The 23,348-nt window shown below is 49.9% G+C and overlaps 1 protein-coding gene across 7 annotated transcripts in view; it reads left to right on the top strand.

The window, feature by feature from the left end:
• Positions 1-345: 345 nt before the first annotated feature.
• Positions 346-23,348, top strand: part of LOC136019165 (mucosa-associated lymphoid tissue lymphoma translocation protein 1-like) — a 30,015-nt gene continuing 7,012 nt past the window's right edge. Inside the window, exons 1-14 of one of the 7 annotated variants that reach the window (XM_065689083.1) lie at positions 452-498; positions 686-839; positions 1,013-1,073; positions 1,365-1,483; positions 2,739-2,892; positions 3,534-3,712; positions 5,304-5,400; positions 7,445-7,471; positions 8,282-8,485; positions 14,041-14,218; positions 17,685-17,759; positions 18,346-18,473; positions 18,711-18,842; positions 18,982-19,133. In XM_065689083.1, the coding sequence (XP_065545155.1) occupies positions 1,064-1,073; positions 1,365-1,483; positions 2,739-2,892; positions 3,534-3,712; positions 5,304-5,400; positions 7,445-7,471; positions 8,282-8,485; positions 14,041-14,218; positions 17,685-17,759; positions 18,346-18,473; positions 18,711-18,842; positions 18,982-19,133 (1,455 nt within the window). In that variant the 5' untranslated portion in view covers positions 452-498; positions 686-839; positions 1,013-1,063. Of the gene's footprint in view, positions 499-532; positions 840-1,012; positions 1,074-1,364; positions 1,484-2,738; positions 2,893-3,533; positions 3,713-5,303; positions 5,401-7,444; positions 7,472-8,281; positions 8,486-14,040; positions 14,219-17,684; positions 17,760-18,345; positions 18,474-18,710; positions 18,843-18,981; positions 19,134-23,348 lie in introns of those variants that run through there. The other 6 variants (XM_065689084.1, XM_065689082.1, XM_065689081.1 and 3 more) reach the window with 6 other exon arrangements.

Genomic DNA, 23,348 nt, shown 5'->3' with positions numbered 1-23,348 from the left:
GCCAGCGCCTCAGCACCCTCCCAGGGAAGAGCTTCTGCCTAAGAGCTCATCTCAGTCTCCCCTCTGGCAGGTTAAAGCCATTCCCCTTTGTCCTGTCCCTACAGGCCTTTGTCCAAATACCCTCCCCAGGCTTCCTGTGTGACCACTTTAGGTACTGGTCCTCCCATCTCTTCAAAAGTTATGAGTTTTGGTTTAATTGCCCTAACTTTGGAAATGAAAGTCACAGTTGCAGCAGTAACAAGTCCTAGTGCTCACCACCGTGTCGTTTCCCCTGCGGGACCAGGGCATCCCCGGCCACCCCTGTTTTGCCCTGTCCCAGAGGCGCTTGTGCAACCTCCTGGCGGTCTGGCCCAGAGCCACCTCCTCTGGGCCCCTCGCGATGCCCGGCCCAGCTGGCGGGGATTTCTCAGAAGCAGCCCAGCAAGGTTTCCATCTGCCTGCCGGAGCAGAGCTGCGGCTCCAGCATGAGCCTTGGGGTTGCAGCTCCAGCGGAGAGAGGTGAGGACACCCGCAGGGAGTGGGTGAGAAGAGCGCCGTGGGGAGGGAATGAGGACACCCGTGGGAATGGGGAGAAGGTCACCAGTGGAGAGGGGGCGAGGATCCCTGTGGGGAGGGTTGAAGACACCCGGGCCGGGGAAGGTACGAGCGGGCAGCCGTGGTGCCGAGGGTGCGATGCCTCCTGCAGCGTCCCGGGACGGAGCCGTGCAGGGCAGAGCCGGCCCGTGCTAGGGGGCAGCCCCGGCGTTATTCGGCGCCGCCCCGCGCGGTTCCGCTGCGGGAGCGGGGCGGACCCGGCAGCGCGGAAGTGCGGGATCGGCGGCGCCTTTCTCGAGCGGAGGGTGAGTGTGGGGCTGTGGTCCCGGCCCGCGCTGGGTGCTCGGTGAGCCGGAGCCTGCAGCCCGGACCGCACGGAGGCCACCGTGCCCGGCCGCTGCCGCGCCGGGTGAGCAGCCCTGCCGCCGGGCCCGAACCGCCCCCCGAGCTCTGGGCGCTGCCGTCCCGCCCGCCGCAGGTGCCGCCGCTTCCCCAGGAGAGGAGTCGCTGAGGAGCCGCCGGCGAAGAGATGCAGGAAGGTGAGCGGCTGCCTGGGAGCCAGCGTGCAGCGCGGCCTGAGCACTGACTCCTTTTGCCCTGCAGCGCGAAAAGTGCTGCCCCCCCTTGCGCTCGGGCTTGGGAGATGACCCAAGAGCCCCGTGGCAGCCCCAGGGCACGGAAGGCCGAGCATCCCTTGTTTTCCGAATGTCCCGTCGTCCTGGGGTGGGTGCTGGGACCCCTGTTGCAGCCCATAGGGGCTGGCCAGTGGTGGGAGGAGGTCCCTGATGAATGCTGGGTTGTTTCCACTTCTGCACACTGTTTCTCCACAGCCATTGTAATCACCGAGCAGCCAGTATCCGTCTCCGTCCCCTTGGGATACTCCTTCACCCTGCGGTGCAGAGCTGAGGGACAGACACTGCTGCAATACCAATGGTTTTGTCAGTACCAGGTAATGGTGGGAACAGAGGTAGCCCTGGTGTGGCACCAGGCTGGGTCCCTGCCCACAGTGATGGAACTGGCCCTCTGCGGGCAGACCTGGTGCGAACAAGGAAGCTAGAAGAAGAGGGGGAAAGGATACATGTACACGACAAGGGTCTCTGCCCCTCATAATATCATAGAATCGTCAAATGCTTTGGCTTGAAGGGACCTTAAAGCTCCTCCAGTTCCAAACCCCTGCCACGAGCAGGAACACCTTCAACTAGAGCAGGTTGCTCCAGGACCTGTCCAGCCTGGCCTTGAGCACTGCCAGGGATGGGGCAGCCACAGCTTCTCTGGGCACCCTGTGCCAACACCTCAGCACCCTCACAGGGAAGAGCTTCTGCCTAAGAGCTCACCTCAATCTCCCGTCTAGCAGGTTAAAGCCATTCCCCTTGGCCTGTCCCTACAGGCCCTTGTCACAAGCCCCTCTCCAGGTTTCCTGCAGCCCCTTTAGGCACTGGAGCTGCTCTCAGGTCTCCCCTTCAGGAGCCTTCTCTTGTCCAGGCTGCCCCAGCCCAGCTCTCTCAGCCTGGCTCCAGAGCAGAGCTGCTCCAGCCCTCGCAGCATCTCTGTGGCCTCCTCTGGGCTTGCTCCAACAGCTCCACATCCCGCTTGTGCTGTTGCCCCAGAGCTGGACCAGGACTGCAGGGGGGGTCTTCCCAGAGCACAGCAGAGGGGCAGGATCCCATCCCTCAACCTACTCCTCATGCTCTGTGGGTGCAACCCAGCACACGGGAGGGTTCTAGACTCAAGCGTGCACACACAGACAGGTTGTGGGGAGCTTCTCCTCCCCTAACACCTTCAAGTTCTCCTCAGGGCTGCTCTCAGTCCTGTCTTCCCCAGCCTGTGTCTGTGCTGGGTATTGCGCTGACCCAGGGTCAGGACCCTTCGCTTAGCCTTGTTGAACTTCATGAGGTTCCCATGAGCCCATCTCTCAAGCCTGTCCAGGTCCCTCTGCATCACATCCCTTTCCTCCAGTGTGTCAACAGCTTGGTGTTGCCAGCAAACTTGCTGAGCATGCACTCAATCCCACTGTCCATGTTGCTGACGAAGAAGTTAAACAGTGGTGGGTGGGGTGTGCATTGAAAAAGCTCCTTCTCTCACATCTGTGCAGCTGGAGGAGGGGAGGATTTCCACTTTTCCTGGTCTTACAAGGTCCCTGCTGGTGCATTCGGCTACCAGCAATGAAGAGGACTTGCTGCCCACCACCTCTGTTTTCCCTTTAGTCTGTCTGCAACCAGATTCCTGGTGCTACCAAGCAAGACTTGCCCATCACTGCACAACAGACCCAACTCTACACCTGCAGAATCAACGACCTCTACAAAAATGCCGTCTTCTCTGACTGGGTGAAGGTGGAGGTCCATCACTGTATTGCCAGAGGTATGAATGTGTCTTGTAGCTTTTCCACATTTTATGCTTTGCCCACCCTTGCAGCAGTGATCCTGTGCAGTTCCCAGGGCAGTGTGTCCTCCCAGCTCAGAAATCACAATACAGAAGCATTGCCTCAGGAACATGAGCCTGCAGGCCTAACCCAGACCTCTGTGCCCATTCTCTGGGTGATTCAGGTCCTTGTCATGGTCTGCATAACCTTGGCTGTAGGTACCTGCTCCTCTTTCCTAAAGTTATACTGGGTGTTTGCCTGTTTGCGCTTGACAGTGGTACTGGACAAGGCAATATGGCTATTTCAGAGGTGAGCAAAAATAACTCCAGGTGTGGTTGATGCCAGCATGTTGACTTTGTGCCATTGGCAGGGAAGGGCAAGCATCAAGTCTGGGAAGCCAGAGGCAGGGTTTTGGTGTGTCATTTACTATCATGGGTGTCACTCTCCAGGATTCCCTGCTCCCAAAGCAGAAGGGTGCAGTGGTGATGCTGCAGTCACAGCCATCCTGTGGGACCTCTTGGAGTGGGTGGAAAAGCTTGGTTTTCCGGCAGTGCGCACAGGTTCTTGTACAGGGAGAGAAAATGACCCCTGTTTTCTGTCTTTGCAGAGGGAGGACTAATTCTGTTTTGCTACTTCACAGGACTGCCCCCTCGGCTCTGGCAAGGAGAACCAGTCATCATCCTCAACCCCACTGAGCAGAGGGTGGATGTGGGTAAGCCGCTACAGCTGCAGTGTGCTGCCATGGGGGTCCCAGCCCCCAGCTACCAGTGGTACCAGAATGGAAACCTTCTAGAACACCAGAAGAAAAAAAAACTCTGGGTAATGTTGTCTTGGGGTAGTTCAGATGCTTTGGCTGCTGAGGTGGGTGATAGGAGAAGCTCGTTGCTGGGTGCTGGGCATGTGAGAGCCTTAGAAACCTTGGAGAGACTGTTGAAAATTGTGTCATTGTCATCCTGGACATGACAGTGTCAGTCCTTAAGCCTGGCTTGCATCTCCCTGGCAATCTCGGGCGTGTTTTGATCTGTGTGATATGTGGATGCCAGCAGAAAGCGGTGTCTTGTTGCCTGTCCTCCCAGTCTCTCCAGCCCTCTCCAGCCTCATGCTCAGCAGTTTTTCCCTGCTGCCTTGCAGGGTTGTGGGAGAGCACTCCATGTATCACCCCAGTTGCTTTGGTAGCTGACTGAAGGCCTCTAGGTGAAGAGGGGAATATGTTTTATGGGCTTCTTTTAAAGCTGCAGATATTTCTCTAAGAAGTAACCCATTCATAGATGTGTCATGGGCTCTTGGCAGGTTTCTCATTACTTTTTGCAGCAGTGGCACATGAACAGCTATTGCATGTCAGCGCAGGGACTGTGGACTGATGGAGCTGCAGGAGTGCTGCCTGCCTGCAGGAGAACTAGAAGGAAAAGTGGTTAGTCCTCACAGAAAAGAGTCAGGGACACAGCAAAAAGTGTGGCTTTATTTTGGGTTACTGGCTGAACCCGACAATGCTGTCTTCTTGAAGCAAGAAAGGCAGATTTCCTTGTGGCGCATCACATGAAAGGTAATGAAGACAAGAGATCCTGTCTCTTCTCAGGAGTAATAGATGATGTTAGGGGACAGTGGTCTCAGATTGCACTTTTCCCAGGCAAGTTCAGGCTGGGGATTAGAAAGAGGTTCTTCATTTGGAGGTGGATGGTGCTGCTTGAGCCAGAAAGGCAACAAGATGTCCATCCTTGGGGGGTTTCAGTACTTAACTAGACGAAGTCATGGCCAACCTGACCCAGTGGTGGCTTTCTGAGTAGGAGCCTGCGCTGGAGAGCCACACAGGTCCTCACCAGCCAGTACTGCTGTGATTATTGTCAACGTCAAGAGAGATGCACAATTGTTGAAAACTTGCCAGAAGAGAGCTATGATCAAAAATCTAGAAAATGTTACCCAAGAGGAAAACGAGGCAACCTTCTGATTTTGGCCACACACCATCCTCCCAGTGTGGCTCCTGAGGCAGAGTATAGCTATGGCACAGAGTTTTTGGGCTGCTGAATAAAGAAGGGAAGGCAATTGGGCAGGGGATTCATGTGCTGTAGAAGCTGGGGTCAGCAGCCAACCTTAGCATAGAAGCATAGCACCATAAAATGCTTTGTGTTGGAAAGGACCTTAAGATCATCTAGTTCCAACACCCCCACAATGGGCAAGGACACCTCCCCCTAGACCAGTGTGCTCAAAGCGCTGTCCAGCCTGGCCTTGAATACCTTTGGGGCCACTGAACTTCCTAGAAAAGACAGATGTCATGGGAAACTTTAGCTTTGTGAGGCAAGGAATGAAGAATAAAGACTTTTCATTCCAGGAACACAGGTGCCTTTGGCAGATACCATCAGGGGGCTGTAAACTTTCACCATAAATAATGTGATTTAACTTTTGATCTGTCTAGATCTCCCATGCAAAGGTCAGTGACTCCGGCACATACCTCTGCTGTGCCTCCAATTGCCACGGCGAGCACTGGACCGATGCAGTGGATATTCGCGTAGGTGAGCAGAGCCAACCCACGTCTGCTTTGCTGCAAATCACCTTCTAGCATGAAAAGTAATTGGAGGGCAGAAAGGAGTTTAGTGGTCTTGCCTGGAAGCGCTGAACTGGTGAACAGGGAGCCCAGTGCTGGTGTGTTACCCTGTGGCTCAATCAGTGCAGGGGGAAGCTGGGCTCCAGGGGGTGGGATTAGGGGAAGTAGGATGCATGGCTCTGATACTTGCATCTTCCCCTGGTGTGGATGGATCTTGCACACTTTTATTAACATAAAGAAAGACCATGACTTTAAAATACCACTTCTGCAGGGAGACAGAAGTGTGACACTTCAGAGTAGAGATGCAACACGGGGCTCTGCAGGAGAACTGGAGTGTCCTGGCAGTGCTGTGGCAGCTGTCAGGGAAAGAGTCTGCAGAGTACAGTTTCACACCCTGGATATACTGGATACAATGATCTCAGCAGAGCTGCACAAGCCCTGCTGAGCGGCAAGCACAGGCATCTGTTGCACTGTGATAAATAGGATTCTTTGATAACAGAGTTCAGAGGCAGTGAGGGAAGCGGCATCTGTAACAGAAAAAAGCCAAAAGCCAGCGATCCACTCTCCTGTGGTGTAGGATGCTCCTGCGTCCTGCAGTCTGTCACAGACCTGACATCTGAGGGTAGGTTGAGCACTCTCAGATTCTCATGTAGTTTTCTTGCCTTGCCAAGGTGTTGATTTAATAGCTCCTCGGCCAAATTGCAGCAGGCTCCTATGCTAAAACTCATTTACAGCCCTGCTGAGATGAAGTGATACACTCAGACACACAGAGACGGAGAGGATGGTGTATTTTGGGAAGATTCAGCTCCTTTGGGCTCACAGGCCAGGCCTGGTGCTGCATGAGCTAAGAGGGAGAAGATGGGTCCCCAGAGCCTCCGGCATGCTCCACCAAGTGGAGTGAAGCCTGCTTTGGCCCTCTGCCCTGCTGCGTGACTGGAATAGCATGGGCTAGCTTTACTGGCTCCTTACTCCATCTAGGGATTCTATGCCATAAGCTTCTCATGTCACCTTTTAGGCTGGCTTTAAAATTGCTCCAGAGTGTAAATTGGCCCTGTATAGCCAGAGAGTACTCTCCCTGCTTCCTCACAGATGGCAAAACAGCATCCGGGGAGGACAGGCAGTGAGAAGGGTGCACTGGATTGGGATAGGTTCAAGATGCTACAGCTGCCTAGCTTTACCGTGTAACAGTCAGCTCTGTCAGAGGCAGGAAAGGATGAATGTATTTCCAGGCAGCCCTGGTGCATTTAGCAACACTGGTTTGAGTACTAAACTCTTCCAGACCTGAGTTATAGGCAATTAAAAATATGCCCTTGATTTCTTCTTTTTGAGCAGTAGGGCTTTAGGGTTTTCTTGTGGGCCAGATTATATTTTGAAATTTAAATGGGAAAAGCTGGAGCTGTTGGGTAATGATGATTTTAAGAGACTGGGCAAGGGAACTTGTGGAGGTCATGAAAGTGAGTCGCATTTAGGGTGGCTTTTCTGAACCGGAATTGCTAAAAGGCAGGGAAAGGCTCTGGGAATTTTATCTCAATCAAAAGCAAACAGGTGACTTCCCCTGGACTGGCTACTTACTGGGAGAACTCTCTGTTTTGGAGCTTATACTGAGCCTTAGTTACTGTGTTGCCTTTGCTTCCCCTGCAGTAAGGGAGAGGCCAAGTCATCTCAGGAAGCACCGCAGCCCAAGCAGGGCTGGCGCAAGTAGCACAGACCTGCTGATGGGTTTAAGCTCCTCCATGCTGCTCTCTTTCCCCTGGCCTGCCTCTTCTCCAAGCTTTGCTTCCCAGCTGCTCAAGATTTCATATATCAGGCAGGGTTCCATACATCCTTCTAAAATCACCAGACCAATGTTTTTAAGGTTAGCAAACGGGCCTGAGGAGTGTTGCTTGTGCGGATGCTTTGTGCTATATGATCCAGCTTTGCATTGCTGGGGGATGTTGGAACACATTTCAGATTTGTGGGAGTTGGCACTGTGGTGCTGGATACAGGCTTATCATTTCTTCTGTCTTTTCCAGGTACATGTCGCTCTGAAAAGTTTTTTGGTGAGTCCTGTCATCTTTTCTTCCCGAGCAATTCTTCCCCTAATTAGAAGTCAGGCTTTAAAGTAGAAGGGAGGACAAGGCATAGGAGTGTTTTTCCTGCAGGTATCGCTTCAAGCCTCTATGCCCACATTGTCATAGGCTCTGTACTTCTGGGATCAGAACTGCAAGGCACAGGATGAGTCCCATCCCAAGTCCTGATCAGTTTCCACAAGTGGAGTAAGATTATTCCTAATGAGTAACCCAGTCTTCACATCTGTGCCTACCAAAGCGAGTTTAAAAGTATTATTCACATGACACCTTTTCCCTTCCTTGCAATACCTCCTTGGAGCAGGGAAAAGCTCCTTGCTCCCATCACTGCTGAGTACCATAAATTTGTTTTTTTCCTACAGTGGAAGGTGGGGATAAAATGAAAGCAAGGATCCCGGGGTTTCTCTCCTTCAGCCTCATGGGGGAAAGGACCTCCTACCCTGGCTCAGTGCATTCGGGCACTGCTGGCATGCAAGACCTGTGGTTATGGTAGGGTAGCTGCTGAATAGTCTCAGTAGTGTGGATCCTCCTGCACTCCTGGGATTTTGGTTGTTAAGTGAAAACTTTCCAAGTCTTTCTGGCAAAATGATGATTTGTGTATTTTGTGAGTGTTCAGAAAGCCAAAGGCTTTCTGCAAGGCGCTTCAGGCTTGTAGCAACATAGGAGCTATCCTTCCTGCCTACACGTAAGAAAAGATTTCCCGTGTCCTGGATCCAAAAGAAGGAGGTGAGACCTTGTCTCCTGCTGAGCGTTTACAGCTTTGTCAATTGGTATTTCTTTTAGCTACGGGCAAGATAGCGCTTTTAGTCGGCAACAACCACTACCAGCATCACCCCAACCTCATGGCTCCCATCATGGATGTGTTTGAGCTGAGTCTCCTTCTGGAGCAGCTGGGCTTCCAGGTTGTCTCCCTTCTGGATCTGAACAAGACTGAGATGGAGGCAGCAGTCAGTCGGTTTCTGGAGCTCCTGGGGAAAGGAGTCTATGGTAAGGCAAAGCCAGCCCAGTAGCTGCCAGTGCTGAGCAGGCAGCAGCTGATGTGCAGGTAGCAGTGGTAGAGGACAGGAGGAGGAGGGATTTGGCAATTTTATGAACAGCTGTTGAATTAAAAAAAGAGGAACTTGAGCTTTCCTTTGGGGGATATGGGGGCAAGGGAGACCTGCAGCATAGTCTGCAGTGATGCCAGGCTTTTAGGGATCCAGAGCTTCTGATGATGAATGGGAGAAGGTATTTTGATGTGGCCTTGGATGACAAAATTGAGACTGACTATCAACTGCCCCCACCATTCTCCTTTGTGAGAGGGGGAGCTCCTTTTTAGTGGTGACTGCTACAGCTGACAATGATTTCCCTGTTTCTATTTCCTGATGGTCTCATTTGGGAGTTTGCTTTTTTTGCAGAAGAGCATTCCCAGCTGCAGCTGGCTTTGAGCTTATTGCATGCTGTTCTCAGAGAGAAGTATTCCTCAAACACAGAACCAACTAGCAGATCTTGTGCGTCTTAAAGCAGATGTTCAGGTGTTGTGGTGAAAGTAGCTTCTTCGGGGTTTCTGAGGTTCTCTCAACCTGACAGATATCCTGAAAACACCTTGAAGGTGTAAGGGGTTTTTTTTAATTCCAAACTGACATGCAAGGCTTATCTTCACCACCCTCCCAGTTGCATGGCATAGCAGGCCACTCGGTGAAGGTCAGTGTGGGACAATTCCAGCCCTGCGCTCAGCAGGAGGTTTGGAGGTTTTGCAGTGGACAAGGACACAGCCCTGAGTGAAATTCTGCAAAGCCACCTTGTTCCTGGAAGCACTGACTCACCCCGGGAGGCTGAGCTGATGGGGAAGGGCAGAACATTGTTGTCACCAATCCAGCCGAGCACGTCACTTGATGGCAGCATATTTCTGTCTTCACTTGCAGCTTCCTCTTGTGGTTGCTATCTGAAATTCGTGTGTATCTTGGGCTTTACCTCCTCTCCCAGGCCAGAGATATCCCTGTTGGGCTTCTCTGCTTGTCCCATGACACTGCCATTCCGAGTCTCTACTCATCTTGCATGAAGACTGAATAGCATTTTATCCATGGCACTTCCCTTGTTTTGATAAGCATTTGACAGAAAAACTATTTGGAAATGGCAAACCTTTCATGCTGTCATGCCTTATTTAAACTTCTAGTGCTTTTCTGCATTTGTGGCCACTGACCCTTCCTGGAAAACTGACTTTGTGCTCTGTCGGGAAAAACGCTAACAGCTGGGTTAGTGAACCTTGAAGCCTCAGGTGTTTGCTAGACATAGCCTGCAAGTGGTTTTCTTTGGATGGTGGTTTTCTTTACAGCTTTCTAAGCTGAGTGGTCTACTCTTATTTGGAGGCAGTGAACCCCAGCACAGGCTGATCCCAGCAGCGTGATTGAATTGAGGACTCTTGCTGTAATTGGTGGCATCCAGACTTAATGGTGAGGCATTGGGTCAGTCTGCCTGCTGATTGCCCCAGGGTTTCTCCATCTGAAGTGTGATGCCTCCCACTGTGATGCTTCTTCCAGCATTTCTTCAGCTGTTTTCCTTACATAAAATATAAAGAACCAGGTGAAGCACAAATCACTTAAACTAACTTGTCTTAGTAATAAAAACACACATTAGGAAAATGCTAACAATTTCTAAACTGTATTTTTCAAGGCACTAACTCCAGGATAAACATCAAGAACTGATTGAGAGGTTTAGGATTCATGTAACTCATACACAGGGCAGATAGTGGTGAGAGAGCAGCTTCAGAAACAACCTAAGCAGACTGTTAAAACTAAAAAGCCCCCCAGGTGCATGTGTGATAGCCAGTCTTGAAGGTCCATGTATGTATGTCAGACAAGCACCTGCAGAGAGGCATTGCAGTGCTTCTGCCTGGTTTTTCTGGTTCAAGAAACCTGAAGGTTCCATCTGCTGTGTAGCCATCACCAAAGCTGAAGTCAGGAGAGCTTTGTTTAGACATTCAAGTGAAACAGGGAGCTGAGAGGAGAGGGCTGACTAGTGAAAGAGTGTCACTGGGCTGAAGTGAGAGGCTCTGGTCTAACATAGACACCTCTCAGCATGCCCAGGGAGTGAGGCTGACTGTCTTCCAAGGTTTAACTCCAGCTGGGGCCTTCATACATCTTTTTGCTGGAACAGATCAGAAGACAGGACATAGCCACATGGATTAGTGTTTGAGCATGGTGCATGTTGTTGCTTCTAGCGATTTGTTTAGCTTCAGGATGCTGATAAGAGCTGGAGATGTGTCTGTCCTCCCTAGAATGGCAGGGCCCTTTGGCTGACTGCCCTCCCCTGCATGTCCTTACTGACATGTGATTTACACTTGTACAGGGGTTGGTAAGAAAAGACTTTGGAGTTACCAGCACGAGGTTAGGGTTGGTTGTAGCTCTCCTTATCAGGTCAAGATTTCCAGGCATGGAGCCCTCCATTTATCTGCCTGCCTGTCCCAGGCTGTACCACTCTCCAGGGAGGTCTTTCCTCCTGTCAGACATGACCCTCCAAGGGTTGGTGTTCATTGCCCCATGTTCTTTGGTCACCTCTGACACAAGAGTTGGGCTTTGTTGTCTCTGTAACTGCTCCTCCAGGAGCTGTTAGATCTTCCTCTGCCTCCACGTCTCCAGCCCAACCCAGTTCCTTCACTCTCTCCTCACAGGCCCTGGATATCTTGTAGCCTCTTCTTGGCTACAAGAAGCCAACATCTTCGTAGCCTCTGCTGGCCTTTTTCCAGCTTCTCCAGCCTCCTCTTGAACTGAAGTTCCCAAAAACTGGACACTGGATCTAAGCAGCATCTCCTGGGGCCAAGGAGAGTGGTGACAGCTTCTCTGGCAATCCTGCATCTGCTAGCATAGCCCTGTCCCCAGTGAATGCTGGCTCATCTTCAGCATGGTGTCCACTGTGACTCCAGGCCCTTATCTCTAGGCTTGCTGCTCAAGCATTATTCAGCCCCAGCCAAAATGCTACCTGGGTTTATCTGCCTCAGTGCAGGATTTTGTCATTGTTACTGAATTTTTTCTTAAATTTCTCAACCCCAGGGCAAAAGCTGGTTTCATTTTCAGGCACAGGAATATTGTTTAGCTGTGTATTTAAGGTGATCCAAAGGCTTCTCTAATTCACTGACTGGTTTTCCTCCAGATCTCCTCTCAGAAGAGCTGCAGAGGATTTTTGAAGGCTGCAAATATTCCCTGAGTGGTCTAATCATGCAGCCTTCAGGCAAACAAGGAATCTCTCTGGATTTTATTTTGAAGTCTTAAAAAGTCCTGAGTCAAAGAAGTGCAATGAGAGCAGAAAGCTGTGAGTGAAATACTAGGAATATGCTGTCATGCCTTAATTAAGCTGCATGCTGACGCTTCCTGTTTTATAAGCAGTGCCTGGAGCTTCCGTTTTTAAATTTGGTACTCAGGAGCTTGTCCCTGATCAGCAGTTTTGACCCACGAGATGTGAGAAGAACACTGAAATATTAGCTTGGAATAAAATACACTTTTCCTTCTCTAGGCCAATCATTGTCTTTCCTGTTCAGGAGGAGAGATGAGGTCCAGGAGAGATTTGCAAAGCTACTCAGCTGATGGGAAACTCATGTTATTTTGATTTGAACACAAATCTTTATGGTTTATGTAGTGTGGGGAGCACTTGGCAGTACATTCAGGGTACACAACAAGGCTTCAAAATTTACAAGATTTACAAGATTTAATGATTGATCATTCTTTGTGGGTTTTTTTCCATAATATTTCCTTTTCTACCAAGTATCAGTGATGCTGCCTGGTAAGGAATGTCATCACCTCCCTTGCACATACAGGAGTGCTTGGAAACTTGAGGGGCCAAACCTGAAGTGCCTGCATCTGATTTTTGCAGAAGGGTCCCTGTTTTATACTTTAATAGTCTCAGCAGAGGTTTTGATTTGCAAGCTCTAAAAATATAAAACTTCTGCAAATCAGAGCCCTGCCTTCCTCTGGCTGATGATCCACAAGAAGAGGAACCCAAACCCTGTGGGCAGCTGTGAAGACAGCATTTGAGTAACTTTCCATCATCTCCTGAGAATAGAAACCAAAGATGACTTGAGGCCTTTTTTGATGTAATATCATGCTTTCCATCCTCCATACAATGAGATCATGCTTTCAGTCATTCAGCTGCTGCCCCATTCACTGCATCCCTTGCAGCATCAAAGATCAGAGCGAGTGTCCTGTGAACTACAAAGGCAGAAACCTTGGAGGGAAAAGAGAGGAGAGGTTACTCTGAAGTTTGGGCTTTGGCAGCAAATTTGACTAAGGAATTTCTCCTGAGGAGTTTGCCTCTTAGCCACTTGTTTCCGTTTCTGACCTCTCATTTTTCACTGTCCCTCAGTTGTGGTAGTTTGCGTCACTTTGCAGAGCTATTTTTAACCTGTTTCAGTTCCCCAGGTTGGCTTTCACCAGCACCCACAAGCAGTGGCATCAGTGCTGGGAAGGGGTAGTTGGCCACTAGACAGCTTTCCTTCAAGAAGCTGCAGTCCATGTAGGAAACCCTGTACAGCAGGAATGCCCTTTGACAAACACATGGGTTGGAGAGAAGCACCAGCTTGGGCTGTGCCAAGCTCCTCAGTTGCTGGCTTTCCAAGCTGGATGTCCCTGTGTTGCCATCTCTTGTGAAGGCAGAAACCTTTTTGAAGTGTGGTGCTTAAGAGTAAAACTCAAAACCAAAATTCTTGTTGAGTATTGGTCTTTCCACTAATATTTGGATAAGTCTGACTTCTCATCAGCCTTACAGGGCCTGGTGTCTGGTCTGAGGTTGTTGAAGCATGTGGTCCATGTGTTCTGGACATATAGAGATCAAGTCTCTGTCTAATTTTTCACCAGCTTATAGGTGTGTAAATACAGGCAGACATTTTAAATCTGGAGAGTGTTTCCCATCACCTAATCCATTGCTAGTATCTTTTCTAAAACTAGGAAGCTGACAAACTTCTTATTTAAAAGGCTGTTAAGATATATTTCATAATGGTAAAATACTTCGTTGTAGCTATTCTATGATTCTTGCCAAGAGGTGATGATTAACCCAGACTTTGTCCAAAGGTGGCATTCAGCCTGGCATTCCTGAGAACATGGAGTTCTCTTCAGTCCACACTTTTCTGATGGTTATCAGTGGGGGAATTACCAATTAAAGTTCACCTTTTGAAGGAAAAGTATCCTACCGCCCTTGAACTTACTATTATCCTTCCCCATATACTGCATTTCTCCTCCTGTTTGCATTCTCTCCTTGGTTTTCCCCTCAGTGCTACCTAGATGCTGAGTTTGGGTGTTGTAGCACAAATGGTTATGGAAATGAGTAAACCCAGTGACTCTGGGGTCTCATGACAGATGGTGCTAAAGACCACAAGTGCAGGAGAGCCTCTCAGGGCTGCTTCTATCTCTGCTGAAGGGAACAGATTAGAAAAAGCAAAATTTGTGAGGTCAGTTTCATAGGTGCCCCCTGCAGCAGTATCCCTTCAGGACAGAAGGTGGGACATGGCTGTGTGGAGGTGGTTACAGACCTGGAGGTTCACACCATGGCTCATCCTCTTCTCTGCCTGTTACCAGCTATATTCTACTATGCCGGGCATGGGTATGAACATTTGGGGAGGAACTACATGGTCCCAGTTGATGCTCCACAGCCCTACGCCCCTGAGAACTGCATCAGTGTGCAGAGGATCCTCCAGAGGATGCAGCAGCAGCAGACGGCCCTGAACCTCATCCTGCTGGACACCTGCAGGAAGTGGTAGGTTGCTTTTCCCCCTTCCTCACCTGCAATGGGCAGAGCATGGTATTGTGAAGAGTCAGGGGAGACAGCCCCCACTTCAGCAGTGGGCTTCTACACAACCATGTGGGGTGATCCCTTGGATTGCTGGGACTGCATCCTCTGTTGTGCTGTTGAGACCAGTTTATTGGGTTCTAAAATCAGCAAGACTGTCAGGTCTTGCAGGATGTCCTGGGAAGACCAGTCTTCCCAGATGCTGCCTGAGAGAAGGGGTGGAGACCCTCTTATGATTTTTGGGGGTGAAAAAGCCTAGCAAAACCAGACAGGTTGTCTAAAGCCTGTGGAGGGATGGGTCTGCCCTTACACAAATTGTTGGCTGAAACTTAGCATAGGGTTTGTTTTTTTGCGCTTCAACCCCCTGCACTGAACCACCCAACCCAGCAGGCTGTAGCAGCATCTTGCTGACCTCATACTTTCATGTTGCATATAGCCCACATGCTCAGGCTCTCTTCTCCTGGCTCCGTTTCAGTTAACATCTCAGTGAAAAGAGTGCAACATGATGGGGAAAATATTTTAAGCTGTGGTACTTGGTTTTTACTGGCCTTATATGCTTCTGAAGTGCTCACATTGTGGCGTGGGACCCAGGCTGCTGCATTTTTCCTCTCAGATCAGCATTTTCCCTCTGTCTGCGGAAAGCTCATCATTCTCCCTTGGGCTGCAGCTTCTGGACTGCAGAAAATTACTACTTGTCCATTTTCAGCAGAGGTAGGTGGACTATTCCAGTAGAAGCTGTTATTCGTCCATTTATTTCAATCTTTTGAGGCAGATTTACAAGTCAGAAAAGATGTGGAGATCAAATGTAGAAATTTCCCTCTTCCTTCTGTGGTTCCTGTACTAAGAACCATAAAGATGACAGGGATTTTGATACTGTTGCCCTGAAAGAGCTGACAGCCCCTGGAAAGTTGTTAAATCTTAGATGCCTTTTAGCTGGAGAGGTGGGAATGCTCACTTTGAATAGCTTATACACTGGCTGCCACAGCTCTGAGTTGCCAGTGTCGCTAGAGCTTGATGTCCTTTGATACCTGCCCCTGAATGCCCCACAGTGAAGCATCTCTTTCTTCCTTCTTGCTCACCACTGCTGCTGAGAACATGTTGCTTCCCTGCACTACCAAGTGCCTCTGTGGCACATGTGACAGCAACTTGCTGCTCTCCCCAGCATGACACCGGGCAGAGGATGTCTTGCAGCCAAGTAGGAGTACTTGGCTCTCATGGATGCACTGGTGGAGCTCGGCTAGTATGCCTCTGGTAGCCCATGTGAGTGCAATGTGTGATGGAGAGGTAGTGTGGTGACATGGAGTCTTTACAGGGCTTGCTAACACAAACAGCGACAATCTATGAAATAGCTTTTGAGCTGATGTCTCTTTTCTTGGCATTGCCAGTGGTTTCTGTGCTCAGTGGAGCCTTAATGACATGTTGGGAAAAGGATGCAGCATGAGAACCACTGTGATATTTAGGCATTGTTGTGAGGCTGTTTCTCCTCACCTAAGCTTCATACTTCTTTCCTCCCCTTCCCCACAGCAAGCACAGCACCCAGTACAGTAGGTGTTTTCACCAGGCTTGTGGGGATTGCTGTAAAAGCTCTCTCCTGAGCTCGTTTTTCTTGCGAAGTTGCTGTTTCAGCTCAGTAAAGCATTTGGATTTCAGAGCTGCATGTGTTTACACTGCTCTGTAAAACCAGGCTCCTGGGGCCTTCTTTCCCAACGCCCTTTTGATTGGAGTGGTGCTGCAAGTCTGTTGACAGTCCAGTCAGCCATGCATGATCTGGGAGGAGCTGTGTCTGTGCTAAGAGGATCTCACCCGGAATATCTCTTCATCCCATATGTTGGCATCAGAAATGCCAAGGCCGTGAGAAACACATCCCTCTTTGCCAAGTCGTAGCAGATGTTCAGCTTCAGCAGAGAAGGAGCTAGGAACACGGAGCCTGTGTGTAGCCTCATACATTTATATGCTGATTCTGGGTGAATGTGATTGCCTCTTCCAGGAATTCCCCAGTTTATGAGGGTTTCTAGCATATGCCACTTAGGACGGAAGGAGGACACAATCTCCTAACTGGGACGCAGATGAGAAACAGATTGCATGGGATGCACTGTGTAACTGAGACTGGTTTTGGGTCTGGAGCAGGAGGGATGCTGCCACCTTCTCCATTGTCAGGTCACAGTCTGGAAATGCCACTGCTGAAGCTCGCTTTCTGCTGGACAGGATCACAGCCAGCATTTCTGCTGCAGGCACTAGCTGGCCTTGCTGGAGCCATGGATGCCTGCTGGTGCCATCACAAAAGGTTTGCATCAGCTCTTGTCCGCAGCTTTGGGTAGATGTCCCCAGCATGGGGACAACAGGTGCTTGGCTTATTTTGGGATCCCATGTCGTATTTCTCCTTGGACCTGGATCCTGGATTTCTGCATTTATTTAGGAGCAGATAAATCTCTCTTCTCAGTGTTCATATTTAGAAGCATATCTCCTTTCCCACATTTTCTCTTCTGATCATCTTTAAAGAACTTATAAAGAACTTATACAATCCAGATGAATGTTGCCATAAAACCAGACTGCACCGCCAGAACTGGTAATGTGCTGACTGCTGGCAACACAACCATCCCTTCTGCTCTCCTTAGCATGCCAGCTTCAGCCCTGAGAAACTGTGCTGGAATTGAATAACAGAGAATAATGCCACCTCTGTTATCCCCGTGTGACTGAGAACAGTTCCAAGTCACTGCTGTAAACTAGTGGCAGCCAGTCCCTATTCTGTTCAGTTTGGCTGCAGTCAGATGGGCAAGGCTTGTCCATTATGCTCAACCATAATATCTTTTTTGGTGGAAACCAGAACCACCTTAGAGATATACCTGATTTTGGAAATAACAGGGTCTGAGCTCATTGAGTTGCATCTAAACAAGGGTTCTGGAACCAGGTTTGGGTTCTGAGACCTGGGTGTGCATCCTGATCCCATCTCTCAGTGAGATCTAGAGGTGCATCAGCTGTAGCATGTTTTGGTTTTCTGGGGCAGAAGGTGCGTGCATGGTCTGGAAGGGAACTGTGGGACACCCCTGACCCCCGGGACAGGTGGTTGAGCTGTAGCCATGCAATGTGCACACCTCTGACTTCTTTATGGACAGTCATCCCTTGGGCAACAGTGAACCTGTGTGTTCTCTGCACTGTTATGCTGCCTGGGCTTGTTACAAACCAGCCTCAGGAAGGAGAAGGCATGGTTGTACCCACAGCCCAGGCTCGCTTGCCAGGCAGGGAGCAGCTCACCAGTGCAGACAGATCAAAGCTAGCCCTATCTACTCACTTCCCCGTGGTTGTGTTCTTTGTGGGTTGATCTTACTGCCATCTATAGGAGATGGACTTGGTGGAGCTTAGGGGTTTTATCCCCTCCAGGCACATGCTGATGGATGTCCTTGACACTGACTAATGCCTTTGTCTGCTCTTCCAGGTACAACTCCGAGTGTGCCCTTTCACAGGTACAGCCACTGGAGCCCTGGGGCAATACTGTTTATGGATATGCCACGTAAGTAGTGGCAAATGTGGTTTAGCAAGCCCACGCCATGACATAGGACCAAATGCTGGCACAGCCATATCTTCTCGCATCCTTTTGTGCATGATGGCTTTGGAGACTTGAGAGGGCTTTTCTGATGTTTCCTCTGGCTCTCACCCTCCACCTCTAGCATTTGCTGTTCAGGCAGTTCTGTCCTTCCTGTCATCAGTAGTGGCAGCCCGTGCATCAGTTACAGGTTATGCGTGAAGGTAGCATCAGCTCCTGTCATCTGTCCTTCCAGGCCTGAGCCTGATGCCCAAGGTGCACGTGCTATGAGATCACCTGAAGCCTCCTGAGATGATCAGTGTTGCTTACTGCTCTAGTGCCAGTTCTGCTGGCTTTTCAACTACTGACACTCCCCTAGGTTGGCAAAAGAGGCTTTACTGTCCTCTGCGTACTTCCCACCCTCTCCTGGGCCAAAACCAAGTGCTTTGTGTCATTGCTTGAGAAGCCAAGCTGGACTCAGCTGACAGAGTCTGGATGGAATCAGCAAGCCCTGCCTCACCCCAGGGCTACATGCCTCTTGCAGAAATGTGAGGACAATTCCTTACTCTTCCAGGAGTGAAGATGCAGAAGCCTATGAGTTGCAGGATGGGGAGTTCAGCTCTGGGATCTTCATGAAATACCTGAAGAAACATATTCTGCAAGAGAAGAAGGTTACACACATGCTGGAGGATGTGCTAGAAGGTAAGGGATGAGCTATAAACCACTTGCTTCATTAGCAGGGGTGAAAATTGATAGCAGCTACCCCATCCCAGCCAGCCAGCCAGTCATCCCTCCCTAAAAACCAAACCACAGGCCATGTCCCATGTGAGCTTTTAGTAAACTGGCAGCAGTACAAAGATGTTAACATAAGATATGAAAGCTAATGAGATAAATAAGGAACCTGGAGTGACTTTTGCACCTCCAAACTCTCTCCCCCAGACATTGGCCAGGATCCCTTGGTTACTGGGAAGCAGGTGATGGAGATCAAGCATACTCTGAAGGAAGCCCGGTCCCTGACGGATCCAATCTGTCCCTTGGGAGCAGGGGCTGAGCGCTGGGGGCACAGCCATGGTGAGCCATGCATGATGCAGGGAGGGCTACTAGGTGGGGGTGAGGAGAGGGCTGGGGGTCTCTGTGCCCCTCAGGGACACTGATCTTCCTGGAGTTGTTGGCAGGATGCTCCAAGACCCCTCTTGTCTTTTGCTTCCAGAGCTGCTGAGCAAACTGGTGACCTTCCCCTGCGGGGCACGGGTGGAGCTGCGCTTCCACCAACTCTTCTCCAACCTAATCTATGTGTGTTCCAAGCTGCAGTGCTCCCCAGCCCACATCGCAGATACCCGCCTCCTACTCTGCCAGCCCACTGTGAGTCCTCCCTTCCCTGGATTCCCAACGGGCTCCTTTCCCCGGAGTGGAGTTGGGAGGGTGGCAAGGGCGAGCCCAAGGGGTCCTGAGGGCTGGGAAAGGCTGAACCCCCATGGAAACAAATCCTCTCCTCTGCTACCTCTGATGCAAATAATCCTCCCTGCAAACACCTTTTTGAGTGCTCCTTCCATGCATCAGTACCCTGCAGACTGTCTGCCTTGCTCTTAATGCATGACAAAAAGGATTTTGTGGCAGTTTTGATGCCTTTAACCAGTTACCCTTGGACTGGTTTTTGGTCTGCCCAATTAAATTACTGCATTTAATCTGATTGAGATGAAGAGCTTTTCTGTTTTCTGTGTTTGGAAGCAGATCTGGCTTTTTTTATCATAGCACAAGTGGTTTGGGTTGGAAGAGACCTTAAAGCTCCTCCAGTTCCAACCCCCTGCCATAGGCAGGGACACATTCCACTAGAGCAGGTTGCTCTAAGCCCCGTTCAGCCTGGCCTTGAACACTGCCAGGGATGAGGCAGCCACAGCTTCTCTTCTCTTCTTCTGAATCATGCCTTCTTAGCCCACTGTGCTAATACATCTTAATGCAACAATATATTTCTTCCCTCTTGAGCTGTACCAGCTTCCTTGCACCCCTTCTCACACCTTTCCTAACAGACCATGTATCCAGTGTGGCTTTTCTGGTGATATCCATGCCACCTCTAAGGATTGAATTTGTTGCTCCTTTTTGCTAACCATCTTTCTCCTTTTCTATAGTCCTTTTGCTGAAGCATAGTGTGACTGTGGTGGATTTTTTGGACCTTGTTTCTCATGGAGGGGCATTGCCCCTAAGTACTTCGTGGTCACTGATTCAGCACAGTGTGTCCAGCAGGAGGTTTGGAGCCTGAGCCTGCCCATTAAGGAGCCAGAGCATCGTTTCCTGCTGTGAGCTCCTTAACCATGCATGAAAACCATGTGTGTGTGTGCGCACTTGTGTCTGCATGTATTTGTGTGTGTCCACACCACATCAGCAATAGTTGGGAAAGGGGAACCCAGCTGCTTGCTCCTGCATTCAGAGCTGTGTCAAGACATGGTCCAGGCCTGGGGAAGAGTGGCTGGAAAGATGCTTGGTGGAAAACGAGCTGGAGGTGATGATTGACAGAGCTGACCATGAGCAGCCTGTGCCCAGGCAGCCAAGAAGCCAGCAGCATCCTGGCCTGTATCAGCACTAGTGTGGCAGCAGGGCCAGGGCAGCACTTGTACCCCTGCACTGGGCACTGGTGAGGCCACCCCTCGAATCCTGTGTTCAGTTCTGGGCCCCTCACTATAAGGGAGACATTGAAGTGCTGGAGGAGCAGGACCTGAAGCACAAGTGTGATGAGGAACAGCTGAGGGGCCTAGGGGGGTTTAGTCTGGAGAAGAGAAGGCTCAAGGGAGACCTTATCATTCTCTAAAACTACCTGAAAGGAGGTTGTAGTGAGGTAGGGTTAGTCTCTTCTCCCAAGTAATGAGTAATAGGACCAGAGGAAATGGCCTCAGGCTGCACCAGGGGAGGTTTAGATGGAGCTGAGGAACAATTCCTTCCCCAGAGAGTGCTCAGGCATTGGAACAGGCTGCCCAGGGCAGGGCTGCAGGCACGTCCCTGGAAGTGTTCATGAACTGTGTATACAAGGCCCTTAGTGACGTGGTTTAGTGGTGGCTTTGACAGTGCTGGGGAACAGTTGGACTGAATGATCTTAAAGGTCTTTTCCAACCTTGTTGATTCTGTGATTGTAAGAGGGATTGGCAAGACCAAAAAGGGACCCCGATATAGCCATGGCAGTAGGATCCTGTCAGGGTCTGACTGGAGAAAACCCCAGTGTTGGACCTGTTTCGTTCGTGATCCCAAGAGTGAAATTTAGACTCAAACAAGGTCAAGTAGCACAATTGATCAGTTGGTTTATTACAAAAAGACAATTACTATAAAAAAGGAAATTACTGTTAAAAAAAAGGAGATAATGATGGGACAGATAGGAAAAAAGATAGAAGTGAAGCAAGAATTCAGGGTGCAGGGAGAGAGAGTCTCCACTGTGGGTCCAGCGCGGGTCTGTGGTCAGCATCGGAAGTGGTAGGACTCCTCCATCATCCATAGTTGGTATCAGAGCAGTGTCCCCAAGAATCCACAGTAGTCATCTTAGGTGGATGTCCTCATGAAGGTGTCCTGATGGAGGTGTCCTTATGGAGTTGTCCTCATGGAGAGTGTCCTCATGGAGGATGTCCCACTGGAGGGTGTCCTCATGGTGGTGTCTTTCCTGGTGATTACCTTTTCCCCGTTTTATTATAAGTTGGGGATGGTATGTCTGTTCTTAATGTCACATACTACACATTCCTGGTGGACCAGTTTTGCTGGCCTTGCAGCCAGCTCTTCAAGTGTCTGCAGCATTTCTTGGGATAATGGGCAGCAATTCCTCACACCAATCCCCAAGATAATGAACAGAAGAGTCTCAGCTCCTCCCACCCATCTTTCAGGTAATGGACATTGGGGTCAACTCTTCCCACCCAGCTCTGAGAACAATGGTCGATGGAATCCCATCTCAGCTTCTCATACCAACCTTAGAGACTGTGGACGGTGGAGTCTGATTTCAGTTCAGTCCCTCACAGATCCCCATTCCTATCCTACTCTGCAGCGGTGCTGGCTCACACTGACCTCCAGTGGTGTCTGCTGACGTGGCAGCACATCCTCCCATTTCAGTGAATTGCAATTCAACTGCTCCACGTTAGACATCCACAGCAAGGACACCCACTGCCCTGTGGGACCACAGAGAGATGCACGGGCATCTGCAGGAGGGCACCTGGCTCCTGTCAGGATCTGGGCAAGCTGTCTGCATCCTTACTGTGCCAGCCTCCTATTAGATGCTAAGGGGACCTGGGGGGCTGTCTGTGCCACACTTGCAAGGCTGAGATGTAGGAGCTGAGGCTGAAGGCAAACAAAACGAGGCTAGATCTGAGGTATATGTTGTAATCCCTGGCAATGAACCCAGGGAGCTGTTTGTTTGAGGAAATAGTAGTTTTCCCACCATTTGCCACATTCTGCTTATCAAAGTGAGTTAAGCAGAGAGCCTGGGCTTGTTGTAGGGCTTGTCAGAGATAATGGTGATGAGAGCTTATAGAATTGATCCATTTTCTTTAGTTGACCAATGGCAGTGTTCTGTCCCATCCTGTGTCTTGCCTGGCTTGCATTTTTACTTGACAAGCACTGTCTTCAGGGAAAGGGGCTGCTCTAGGACATACATACAAAGGAATAATGCTGAGCCAAGATGTTCCCATTTCTTTGCTCTGTACTGTTTAAATGCTTATTTTTTAAACTTTTATGTTGGATCTGCTCATTTTTAAGTCACCTGATCTAGAGCTGTTTGACGTAATGGCCTCTCCAGTTATGCTTTCCCATTTAGAATACGTGAAACTCTGGGCCAGCCAAAACTCTGGCCTTGGCACTTCCTGGGCATTCTCTTCATTAAAGAACACATTCCACCTGGGGGGAAATTTTTATAAATTATTACGAATTGGCTAAATAATTAATTTTAAAAATCTTTTTCTCTATTTCCTAACTCCTACACAGCCAGAAATGATAAAGGAGACTAATGGAAGAGAAGACCCACCTGCATGCAATTAGATTCTGAAAGCACAGGAGGCTACTGAGGCTGGGAATATAGTAGAGGGGCAGATACTTGTGGATAATGAGTTACTGGCGCCTGCTTTGAACCTCATATGTCAGGGCTTTAAGTGACCCCTCAAGATTAGGTTGCTCCTTGCCCAGGTGAATGTCTTGAAGGTGTTTCTGTGTGACATGGCCCTCCAGAGGCAGGAGGTCAAGGAGAGCTGGTGAACTTTAAAAGTCCACCTGATGAGCAAGAAGTCAGCCAAAGGTGGCAGGAGGCCTGTGTAGCCTTGCAGAGGGCTCTGAGCTCACACATGAAAAGGAGGTGTACAAGGGATGGAAGCAAGAGCAGGTGGTGGAGGAGGATTATAGAGACGTGGCCCAGCATATAGTCATGGGGTTAGGGAAGCCAAAGCCCATCCGGTGCTGAATCTGGTGGCAACAAGAACGGCTTCTACAAGTGCATCAGCAGCAAAGGGAAAGTAAAAGAAAGTATGGGCCCACTGCTAAATGGGTCAGGGTATTTTGGATGTTCAGTGCTTGGGACTGGATTCATCCCACTCAGGGAGGCTCTGTGGTTCAGAGTATCTA

This window comes from Lathamus discolor, chromosome 8, assembly GCF_037157495.1.
Source record: "Lathamus discolor isolate bLatDis1 chromosome 8, bLatDis1.hap1, whole genome shotgun sequence".
Lineage (NCBI taxonomy): Eukaryota > Metazoa > Chordata > Aves > Psittaciformes > Psittacidae > Lathamus > Lathamus discolor.
The sequence above is the reverse complement of the archived record's forward strand: the minus strand, read 5'-3'. Positions and strand labels throughout refer to the sequence as shown.